The 13,192-nt window shown below is 33.7% G+C and overlaps 1 protein-coding gene across 1 annotated transcript in view; it reads left to right on the top strand.

Annotated features, from left to right (window-relative positions):
- The window catches only part of LOC138692735 (uncharacterized), a 141,743-nt gene extending 129,593 nt beyond the window's left edge, over nt 1-12,150 (top strand). The window contains exon 17 of the mRNA XM_069815927.1: nt 11,979-12,150. Within this exon, the coding sequence (XP_069672028.1) occupies nt 11,979-11,983 (5 nt within the window). The 3' untranslated portion in view covers nt 11,984-12,150. The remainder of the gene's footprint in view (nt 1-11,978) is intronic.
- The last annotated feature ends 1,042 nt before the right edge of the window (nt 12,151-13,192 follow it).

Raw genomic sequence — 13,192 nt, 5'->3', positions numbered from 1 at the left:
TAACTAAACTATGCATCATTGATTATACATGCAAGTGTACTTCCAGAAATAAAAAACATGTTTTAAAGATTAGGTTATTTGTGAGCAACCCATATTTAAAATGTTTATATTTCCTTCGAGATTTTTCTATAAGCTATTTTTATTTTTTTTATATTAGAACATACGTAAATGGACAAGCGATCCGATGCCACATGATATTACATTCAATGGACAAACATACTCGTATATTCTGTCAGAGGCGAGATTCGGACTCATGGACGAGGCTTTCAGATAGCATGAATTTAATAAAATGAAAATAAAGGTAACAGTATCCCCTCCATTTATCATGAAAACACTTGACGGTAGACCTTGTTTTCATGACCTCGGACCTGAAATGAGGTGATGTGGTCGACACCACACTCCGACCGCCATCTTACGCCCGGGAAAGATTCGGTACTTAATTTAATAGGAGGCTGAGTGAACCTTGGAGCCGATCAGGAAGTTTGGAAACGAGGAAATCCCATTACCACACGGGATCGAACTCCGGACCTTCCATACCGTAGTCAGTTGTGACTTTAATAAGCTGTTCATTAAATTTAATCATTATGTACGACGCGAACGGATAATGTAAGTAAATTAATCTGCAGCAGGTCGTCGTGGTCTTCTTACCCAGCAAAGGATAGGTGTAGGAATTGATTTAATATCATTGTGAATTCCGAATCTTGGCTTACTTTAGACTGCGTCTCTTCTACTTAAATAACTGCATGATTTTTAGTAAGAAAAAGACGAAGAGAGGACGGAAGGTAAAACCAGTCGAGCACTAGTGCACGAAACATTGCTTCCTAGGTCCCAGTTTCGAGTAGCTCTTTCCATGTTTATCTGCATTTGCATTTGTGACAGCAGTCAAGATACAGACCCTAAGCTTAGTGGAGTGTTCATTGTATCTCCAAATATGCATAATATCACCTTCTGTTAATATTGTTAGTCCAATGCCTAGGTCAGGGTTACAGAACTGGCGAGAGAGGGGAGGAAAGCACTGTCCACTGGCGTTGAATGACGTCACTGTGCCCCGTACGCAATTACATAACACAGACACTAAATGCAAATCCCCTCCCCTACCAAGTCAATGACGCGGGGGTAGAAGGAAGGGATGCGTAACGTTTTCGATGAGTGACGCAACGCCACAATTGCCGCCCTGTTCTGCAAGCATGGCCTAGATACTTCACAATGAAGTCATTCGCTGTCTTGCACTCCAGTATTTTGGTGGAAGAGTTTTACACCCTTTGGCGCTGAAACTGGTTGCTGTCCAGAGACTAAGTCCCATCTTTGAACAGTTTGCCAATCATCATGTACGCTGTGTTCACTCGAGTAAGTTTCTTTAATTTCAGTATCATTTTATCTCAATACGACAGATGTAAAACGTGTATTTCATTCAAGGACGATCTTCAAAACTTTATTGTGTACGAGTGGTTAAAACGTACGGCTTACAATCATAACGTCGTGAATTCGAATTCATTTTATTTGAAAGAAATGTTTATACACCTTTTAAACACTTATTACATAATAAGTCTAAATCATCATATACATTCAATGTGCAATAAAGAACCCATTCCCCAGAATTAATAAAATATTAATAGTAGTTCCTTGTACCTTAAAAACTACAAGGTATGTAATCGTGGTCGACGGAAAAGCGTGAATTTCATTCTAGATCTTTGTATACGAGTACTAAAACGCACGACTTGTAAGACGTATTACCGTAGTTCGAATCCCGGTAACTTGAAAGAAATTTTCATATTCCTTTTATAGGCATCATATTACTCCAATTACTTTTATTTCATAATCGAATAGTTAACATGGCTGATTGTATCCACATCTTGTCATGTAATCAGTATATGCGCGCACCTATACAAAAATAAAAAAATAATAATTATATTTAACAGTCTACCTTAATTTAGAGTAGGCCTACAAATAAATTCATTTTCGGTAAGACGCATAAAATATATACCATTTAAATCTAAAACATGGGAGAAAGGAAAAAAAATAGTTGTTCTGAACCATTCCCTTCGTTACAAATTCGTCATTGCATAACCATTGTTTGTTATCCTATGAGATTATCCATCACTTGTATATAATTGCATGACTAGTTGTGTTGTCGCCATGAATTAGAGTCTGGAATAATGTAAAGTAATAAATATAAGTTTTTATTTTTCTATTTTTACTTACCTACGCCTGATGATATTTCGAATTAAAGACATTTGTATAAAATTAATATAATGTTTGTACATAAGCTAATTTACAGAGTTGGAAATTTAAATATAACGCTGTATGCTAGTACATTAAAAACATCTGAAAAGTTCACACCTACGGAGTAACGGTTAGCGCGTCTGGCCGCGAAATCAAGTGGCCCGGGTTCGATTCCCGGTCGCGGCAAGTTACCTGGTTGAGGTTTTCTCGGGGTTTTCCCTCAACCCAATATGAGCAAATGCTGGGTAACTTTCGATGCTGGACCCCGGACTCATTTCACCGGCATTATCACTTTCACCTCATTCAGACGCTAAATAACTTAAGATGTTGATAAAGCGTCGTAAAATAACCTACTAAAAAAACATCTGAAATTTTTAAACATGCATACAGAGATTCAAACCCTGATTATTTAAGGAGAAAAAAGAGCTCTACGACTAAACCATAAAGGCTCCGTAGTGAATATGTTGTTTCGTGACATACAAATATGTTGCTGCTACAACATGACTTCATCCTAGATGCTTAATTTTTTCCCCGTGTGAACCGCGCGGTAACTCAAACGACCCTTAGTCACATTCATGCTATAGGAGAGCGACCATTTTCCATGTCAAAGGGTGAATATCTTTTGATATGTTCCATATCCATTTCTTCAAATACATCACACAATACACGGTGGAGGTATGGGAAATTCTTATCCGTCACCTGTCACCAACCTGAACATCGCAACAGCAGATTTACGTGGCCGTTACGGGATTATCTCGGGGTTAGTCAATGAAATTTCCCAGGTTTTATGTTCTGCTTCATCTGAATTTACTTTCAATTAATTTTTACAGATTAAATGTAAGTCCCTTATTAGTTGTAAAATTTTAATGGTCTTTTTATTAAAAAGAGATTGCTGTTTCATTCCCCTTTATAACACAGTGGAAAGGAATCCGCTACAAGATATTTTTTTTCTAAAGTTTCGTTAGGCAATCCTGAATTTTAGAATCTTTTGTAGAGTGTTGAAATTATAGTTTGTATGCAGGTTGTAACCTGCAGACCGCACTAGCGGTTGCTATGATCTCCCTAGGGGTAGCAACTGAACTAGATATTGAGCTGAATTATATATTTTTTATTACATTGAACACAATTCAATAAACACAATTATAAAATTATTAATTTAATATTTATCTATTAATCATCAATAATAATGAAACCATGGATTTTCTTTTTTGACTTAGGACACAATTCAACATGCACCAGGTATAATTATTTAATATTTATATACTAATCATCAATAATAATTAAACTATGAATTTTCTCTTTTTGCCTTTGGACACAGCATTATTATTTTAATATATATCTACTAATCAGAAACAATAATGTAAGCATGAATTTTCTTTTTTAACATTGGACACTATTCAATGAACACCAGGTATAAAATTATTAATTTATTATTTATTTACATCAACAATAACGAAACCATGAATTTTCTTTTTTTTTTACTTTGGACACAATGCATATATACTAGGTATAAAATTATTAATTTAATATTTATCTACTAATCAGCAACAATAATGAAACCATGAATTTATTTTGACATTGGACACAATTAAATGAACATCAGGTATAAGACTATTAATTTAATATTTAACCACTAATCATCAACAGTAATGAAACCTTGATTTTTTTACTTTGGATACAATTCAGTATACACCAGGTATAATATTATTAATTTAATATTTATCTACTAATTGCCTAGTTGCCTGATAAGTGGTGCCGTGTTGGTATGATTTGTGACAAACAGCATTAATGCAACAATAATAAAACCCTGAAATACTACATATTTTAAAGAGTAACTGAAAAGGATTCAAGTGAAACTTTATGAACCTATAATAGCTGCCGTTTTCTTTTTGTCCAACTGTACTTACAGTCCGATTTTTTAGTTGCTGTAATCAACGATCATCCAGTACGAATCGGTGTTTTGCGCGTTAATTTACAGATGCACGAGGTTACTCGCAGCATTGTTAGTGGTTCTCAGCAACCCCTGGATCCCCCTGGTAACGGCCCTGCTTTTATAACTGCTATTGACTCTGATAAATACTATGACTGCGTTTTGGAATTTATTTAATCTACACAAGACAATGGTGACCAATTCAGCTGCTCTTTTGGCTTTGGAAATATTGAGACGATCTGCTCTCTCACATTGCTTGTGTGCAGCAAAAAGTGTTCTCGCACAAAGAGGACAAGTTGATCATCACGATGTAAAAGGTTTAACAAATATTATATAAATAGCAGTAACTTCTCTTTCAAAAATTGTTGCATATTCTCCTACAGAACGGTAAAATGAAAAAATAGGACATGTTCGTCAAGCCTCTGCTCCTCTGCAATGTGATATAAAGGCTCCATCTCTATAAATTTGTAACCTCTCCTTATGTGGGTATCTTGTTTCAATTGTTCCAGTAGCCAGAGTCTTCAAAACTAGTTTACCTGTTTCAGATTTTTAAATATAGTTCATGAAGGCCAAACTGTGTTCTATGGTATTCAGTGGGTTGTCTTTTGTTAACCAATTTTCCTTCCTTTGAGGAATATTTGTCTTTTTTAAATTCCTATAGGTCTACTAACTTTATAGAACTTGTCTGTGTTTTAAACTATCCACAGATTGGATATTATACCAATTCTTTCCTGTATATGATAATCTAATTAATTGCTTGTACTATATTGAACATTGTTTTTTCAATTCTTCAATAAAAAAACTACAAATTATATTCTAAGAATCTGCATAGCAAGGATTGGAATTATTCTTACTACTACAGTAATTAATCTTAGGTCCTTATTTTGGAATAAATTGATGTCAGCTAAATAAAAATACATAAATAGATAAATAAATAAATAAATAAATAAATAAATAAATAAATAAATAAATAAATAAATAAATAAATAAATAAATAAATAAATAAATAAATAAGTAAATAAGCAAGTAAGTAAATAAGCAAGTAAGTAATTAAGTAAATAAATAAGTAAGTAAATAAAAATAAATAAATAAATAAAAACGTCACTGTGTTAATATTTAAACTGTACTGTTATTTCACCTGGTTGACTAAGTCTGATGTAGTTTCTGTCATCCTCTGAATTTTATTTCAGTGTTAAGAGTTTCATTAAAAATGAAGAAAAAATTGACTTTCTCCATATGGTTTTTGGGTGATGTTATCAATATTTCTCTCCACAATATTGGATAATGGTTTGACATACTTTTTGAGTGATCGACTCAGTTTTTCGGTAATCTTTTATTCAAGTTTTAATTTCATAACCTTACAGTTAGCTAATTTGTTTACTTGTCTAAATCTGCTATGAAGTCTATGTTCGTAGTTTGTGGTGATCATTAAAAGTTCCATTCTGAGCTTGTTACCCATACATTCCTTTGAAGATGTAGGTCTTAACATTCATCCTTTACTCTTGCAGATGTTAAATGATATACATTTCTGTAAGTCATTCCAGGGACTCACATTTGATTAGTACATGGATGGCGACCACGGGATCCCGAGGAGAAACTGACATTATTTCCACTTATGTCAGTCTCCTCTTCTTTTTTTCAATTTTCGGCCTTACTTGGTCAACTCATCTTTACTTCGATTCGGATGCTATTAGGTTCTGAATGTATTTTTTTCATTTCTATATCACCTTCCTACGGTTTAACAATACATCTCGTAGTGAGAAAAGTCGATGGACTTAAGTAAATTCTCCGGGCTAGGTCCAAGAGACCGAATGACCAAAGACAGATGCGACACTCCATTCATATTGGGTGTGTGTGTAGGTGATACAACTGGCAACTCTTAATAAGAATGGTACCTGTTTCAAAACGGTTGATATTTGCATGAACTTCAATGATTAGCACTCCTAAAGCTAAATTTTCCGAATTCAAACTAGTCCGCCAATCGAATTTCCGGGTGGAGACCACTCTAGCGAGCAATTGAAATTAAAATAAACATTATATTAATGTTCCAGAGTTGTACTCGGTCACGAGTTCGATTCCCGCTTGAGCTCATTACATGGTTAGTCTTTTTCAGAGGTTTTCTCCAACAGTAAGGCGAATGTCGGGTAGTCTATGGCGAATCCTCGGCCTCATCTCGCCTAATATCATGTCGCTATCACCAATCCCATCGACGCTAAATGACGTAGTAATTGGTACAGCGTCGTTAAATAACCAAATAATATATATATATTATTTGGTTATATATATATATATATATTAATGTTAGATGGGTAATGGAGACCCTATCTGGACTTTTAAGACACCCAACCACCAGGAATAAAGTAGGTGGCCCATACCCTGCGAAACAAGGTTAAAGCCCTCAACGGTAATAAAATGGCGGAAGAGGCAACCCTGATCAAGGGGATCGTACATGAGCAAACAAGTCTGGAGGAGACAGCTCCTCCACCAGAATACTCAACTTGGGGTTGGCATCCCTACGTGAGGAATTTTCTACTACACAATTTCTTCACAATGTTGAGCGGGACGGATTAGCAAGACGAACAGAGTGAGTCAAGGATAAACAATTTGTTATTTTGAATAGATTTAAGATAGCGACCTGGAATGTCAGAGGGTTAGTGAATAAAGAAGAACTTAATGTGGAGTTGATAAAGATTAACATTGATTTAGCAGTAATTATTGAAACTAAGAAAAAGCTAAAGGCCACAAAAGAACTAAAAAATCTATAAAATAGTTTTGTACAATTTTCTGTCCATCACTTATCTAAGTGTGAAAGCAGAATGCATTCTTATTTTCATTTTGAAGGTAGTTTTAACCGATAAGCAGAAGTACAATGAGGATAGGATAAATGGGACCGTCAATTTACTTATCATATAATATATAGTGTTATTAACTATATTACATTTTATTGATTAAAGTTTTCGGCATACACTGCCATCATCAGATCATGAGAAGTTATCATTTATATATGCTTCATATTGGTGCAACATAGGTTAAATGCAATATATTCAAATAACAAACAACAATAATAATCATGATTACACAGTTATATAGGCAATACTCGTGATTGGATATGTCCGATATGTTTTGACCGAGCAGCCGTATAGAACACATCACTACAACGACAACCACCGCACTACACTCGGCAGACTGAGTTTCGAGATGTGACATCCAGAAAAACTGTATAACATATGTTCACTTCAAGCTGTTATTTTAATTTTAATATTAATATTATTCATCTCAACTTAATGCTAATGCCATTAAGCTTTGTAATACTTGATATTATTAGCTAATACAATTTATGCAACACAATCCACAATCCAAACAAAGATAGCTAATTGCAATCAAGAATGTTCACAACTTGTTTGATTGCAACACGCACAAAAAATGAACTACGAGAAATGATATCTTCTCATTAAGAATTATATCAAGTGTCATGTTTTATAGTTTTATAGATTTGTTATCATTTTATCCAATTATTGTTCTTGTATTTTAACATATTATGACAATGGCATTTACATAGTGTCCGATTAAACAGCTAAATTTGGACATATCCAATCACGAGTATTGCCTATATAACTAGTGTAATCATGATTATTATTGTTGTTTATTTGAATATATTGCATTTAACCTATGTTGCACCAGTATGAAGCATGTATAAGCGATAACTTCTCATGATCTGATGATGGCATAGTATGCCGAAAACGTTAATTAATAAAATGTAATAATATAGTTAATAATATTATATATTATGTGATAAGTAAATTGACGGTCACATTTATCCTATACTCATTATCCTATACTCACAATGCATTCTGCTTTCACACTTAGATAAGTGATTGACTGAAAATTGTACAAAACTATTTTATATTACAATTTGAACTTATCTGAATTTTCAACATGACATATAAAATTTAAAAATCTGTACTAATATTAAATCTGTAACCGAAATTTTTCTGGTAATTTTCGCTTTTCCAAAAATAATTAGTGTTAACATGTATAATTAATCATCCTGAAACCGAAAATAGCTTTTTTGAAATTTTTGTCTGTCTGTCTGTCTGTCTGTCCGTCCGTCCGTCCGTCCGTCCGTCTGTTTGTTTGTTACTTTTTCACGCGATAATGGCTGAACGGATTTCAATGAAAATTGGAATATAAATTAAATTCGTTGTAACTTAGATTTTAGGCTATATGACATTCAAAATACTTTATTTAAAAGGGGGGTTATAAGGAGACCTGAATTAAATACATCGAAATATCTCGCTTATTATTGATTTTTGTAAACATGTTACCTAACAAAAGTTCTTTAAAACTGATTTCCGATAAGTTTTATTCCAAGCAAAATTGTGATAGGACTGATATTTAAGGATATAAAAGAGTTTTAAAATAACAATACAATACATTTTCACTGCCACCTCAAATTATAGCGTCGTTGTTCCGTAACCCCTATGTGCAAAATATAAAATTTTTCAGTAGAAACAAAAAACAGATTTATTCATACTATGGCAGTGGTACATAGGAGATCGTGAATTTTTACATTTTCGAAAGAAAGAAATATAATTACATAATAGGAGATTGTATTATTTGCTGTATAACTATTTAAGTTATCTAATAGAGCAAAAATCTGAAAATCAATATGTCACATAAATAGAACTGATGGCCAATCAAACCCTCCTTGATCGCCAATCATATTTGATCGGTGTTTCTGCAACCGGGCCCAAATATCTCAATGTGTTATTATATGCTGACGATATAGCGATAATATACAAAATACTGAGGAAGATTTTCAACGATCGGTGCATAAGTTATATCAACTCGAGAAGCAGTAAAATCTGGAAATATCTTCAAGGAAAACTAAGGTAATGGCTCACTATGGAAAATATTCTGTAGGCTCGAAAATTATAATGGAAAATAAATCTGTCCCTTCGATTATTCAGGTAGTAATATAACATTTGATGTGGTTAGAGATGTTGAAAATAAAATAAATGCATGTCAATCAATATGTGGAACAATCGACACACTTCAAAATAAGACAAGGAAGGAAACAAAAATAAAATTTTACAATTTAATACTTGTTCCAATAATCATTATGTTTGGAAGTGAGTCTTGGATAATGAAAGAAAGAGATAAAAGCAAAATATAATAAACAGAAATGAGATTTCTCTGTAGGGTGAAGGGTTGCACAAGAAAAGATCAGGTAAGGAATGAAAGTATATGAGAACAGCTTAATGTATATAGTTTAAACGAAAAAATAGGAAAATATAAAGAAAATATGAGAATATAATTAAATCGAATGAACAGTGAAAGAATTTCAGCACTAGTATCTACGGTATGTATCAACCTATAGGTAGGAGGAATGTCGGGCGTACAAGGAAAAGATGGAGTTGAGCATTGTGAAGACGGAACAGGCACCTTTGCCTAATCCCTGCTATGAAGAAGATGTTGATGTTTTATTGTCACTGACAGAGTTAAATGTACATAGGCCAAATAGAAATGATCAGGACGAAATTCAAATACAAACTGCTGAGCCATTTATACCCGAACCCATACTTTCTGAAGTCGAAATTGCGATAGAATATCTGAAAAAGTACAAGTCTCCAGGTATCGATCAAATTCCAGCAGAAATTAATACAAGAGGATGGAAGCACATTATCTAGCGAAATTTATAAACTTGTACTTGCTATTTGGGAAAAGAAAATTGTACCATAACAATAGAAGGAGTCCATAATTTTGTTCTCATTTTTAAGAAGGACAGGACTAACTCTGGTAACTTTCGAAGAATATCACTTTTTTTGACGTCGTACAAAATTTTCTCCAATATTCTTTTGAGAAGATTAACTCCGTACGTAGATGAAAATATTGGGGATCATCAGTGCGGTTTTAGGCGTAATAGATTGAATATTGATAAGATTTTTTGTATTCGATAGATATTGGAGGAAAAAATGGGAGTATAAGGGTACCGTACATCAGTTATTCATAGATTTCAAAAAAGGCACATGACCCGGTTAAGAGAGAAGTTTTCTATAATATTCTTATTGAATTTGGTATTACAGAGAAACTAGTACGATTAATTAAAATGTGTCTCAGTGAAACTTACAGCAGAGTCCGTATACGCCAATTTCTATCTGATACTTTTCCAATTCACTGCGGGCTAAAGCAAGGAGATGCACTATCACCTTTACTTTTTAACTTCGCTCTACAATATTTCATTAGGAAAGTTCAGGATAACATACAGGGTTCTTGTCTATGCGGATGACGTGAATATGTTAGGAGAAAATCCACAAACGATTACAGGCTTCTTGTCTATGCGGATGACGTGAATATGTTAGGAGAAAATCCACAAACGATTAGGGAAAACATGATAATTTTACTTGAAGGAAATAAAGCGATAGGTTTGGAAATAAATCCTCAAAAGGTAAAGTATAGCCTATAATTATATCTCGTGACCAGAATATTGCACGAAATGGAAATACAGAAATTTGAGATTTGTCCTTTGAAGAGGTGGAGAAATTCAGATGATATCTTGGAGCAAAAGTAACAAATATAAATGACGCTCGAGAGGAAGTTAAACGCAGAATAAATATGGGAAATGCGTGTTATTATTCGGTTGAGAAGCTCTTATCATCCAGTCTGCTGTCCAATAATCTGAAAGTTAGAATTTATAAAACAGTTATATTACCGGTTCTCCTGTATGGTTGTGAAACTTGGACTCTCACTTCTGAGAGAGGAATATAGGTTAAGGGTGTTTGAGAATAAGGTCCTTAGAAAAATATTTGGGGCTCAGAGGGATGAAGTTATAGGAGAATGGAGAAAGTTACACAACGCAGAACTGCACGCGTTAATTAGGAACATTAAATCCAGACGTTTGAGATGGGCAGGACATGTGGCACGTATGGGCGAATCCAGAAATGCTTATAGAGTGTTAGTTGGGAGGCCGGAAGGAAAACGACCTTTGTGGAGGCTGAGACGTAGATGGGAGTATACTATTAAAATGGATTTGAAGGAGTTGGGATATGATGATAGAGACCGGATTAATCTTGCATTGGATAGGGATCAATGCCGGGCTTATGTGAGGGCGGAAATAAACCTCCGGGTGCCTTAAGAGCCATTTGTAAGTAAGGCAGAGTTAAGGCCACAAGGCCTTCTCTCCCACTTAACTAGCCTTAATCAATACAATAGTGATGTACATAGTTTAAATTATGAATATTTACAATAAACTAAAGTTTCTACAGAAACCTTGAGTTATATTTTAACGACTACGGTAGTGTGTGTTTCCTCAATCTCAGACAAAGCCCACACGAAAAAGTAATAATTTATCGCTAATATGATAAATTGAATCTATATTCAATATAGAGTTATAATTACGTTGAGTTAGCTAGTTTCTTAAATGATGAAAATTAATCTAATAGTAGTTTACTGGTATTATGTTGTAAACGGCAAAATATTAATCTAAAATATATCGATATAATGAGAATAATATTAATGTAAAGGGATTTTACCATTAGAGATTTTATATTCTACTTAAATAAATGCATGGTTTATGCCAGGGCTGGGCACCGGGAGCGAATTCAGACTCTAACCGGGGACCCTTAATATTTATCCATTCCGGCATCAACACTGCGCGATGTTCGCCGGGAAAGAAAAGAGTTGAAGAGAAATCATATGGCTCTCCGTCAGACAGTACAATCCGCTCTTGGTGCCCAGCCCTATTCTAGGCTATGAGCGGAGATTGATGGAACAGTATGTTCAGTAATGGAAAATCTTTGGTACATGTGTTCTTTTTTCTTTACAGGTTAGACGAGAAAATCAAAACCCGTAACTTCATTTACGACTACAATTTTATTAAAGGCTGGCAAAAGAATTAAGGTCATATATTAATTTACATATTTTGAAATAATTTTATATTATATACAATTATTTATTACATATAATTGTATCGTTCAAATTATAAAAAAAAATAAAGTATACCAAACATTTACTCTTTCATATGAAGATTGCACTATACGAGTATCATCTATACAAAACATTACACAGACTTACCAAACTTCTTTACGTATTTAACGCATGACAATACTCAATCAAGCCTTATCGATTATTCGGTCATAAATATGTTCACTATGTTCCTTTTGTGAAAACGTAGTGTTTTAATAGATAGGAATATATTACATCCCCTTGCCTTCCTTGAAATAGAGAGCTTATTTAATAATTATCATCTTCTATATTGAATAATTAAAGAAAGAATGATCATATCAGATAAAAGAGGAAGAGCTATTCAACTGTGCAAAGGATGAAGATATTATGCGATGTCAACGGACCATAATATTGAGTTAGCTTTATTAAAATCTTGTAATTCTCAGTCTTTCTGTCTCTATTGAATAAGTTTGGATTTAATTGCTTCACAGATTTCAATATGTTCAGATTTTGATGCTTGAGAAGAGAATTTTTTCAAACATAATATTTTTAAGGATATATGACTGGCAATGATGTCATAAAAAACCGAAGCCATAAAAACAATGTACATTTTTGTTTTTGATTAACGATAACTTGAAATAGAATTATTATTCAGAGCATAATACGAGTCCAAAGCGGTGGCTCTGTGGTAGGCGTATGCAGTTCCAATTCAAGCGGTTTGCGGCTCGCATCCCGGTATATGCAGTTCCCCAAAGAAAGAATGAGACGATGAAATATTCGGTAAATTCATGAGACATTCATGACGTCAGATATGACGTCATGATTTAAGTCCGAAGACGGAAAAACTTATAATTTTTTTTCCTTCTTATATGTTCTCTCTTTTTCCTTCTCCCTTCATTCTTCCATTTTTTTATCTCTACTTTAACCAAGTCTTTCTTTACAGTGTTTACAGTTTCAATTTCTATCTTACATTCACTACAACACATATGAATTAATATTTACCTTGCATCCACCGGGATTCGACCTCAGAACCTTCGAGTTACGGGAGTAGTAACTTGTGACTTAACCACTACCCTAAATGATATTTACAAAAGA

This window comes from Periplaneta americana, chromosome 17 (genome assembly GCF_040183065.1).
Source record: "Periplaneta americana isolate PAMFEO1 chromosome 17, P.americana_PAMFEO1_priV1, whole genome shotgun sequence".
NCBI classification, from domain to species: domain Eukaryota; kingdom Metazoa; phylum Arthropoda; class Insecta; order Blattodea; family Blattidae; genus Periplaneta; species Periplaneta americana.
The sequence above is the reverse complement of the archived record's forward strand: the minus strand, read 5'-3'. Positions and strand labels throughout refer to the sequence as shown.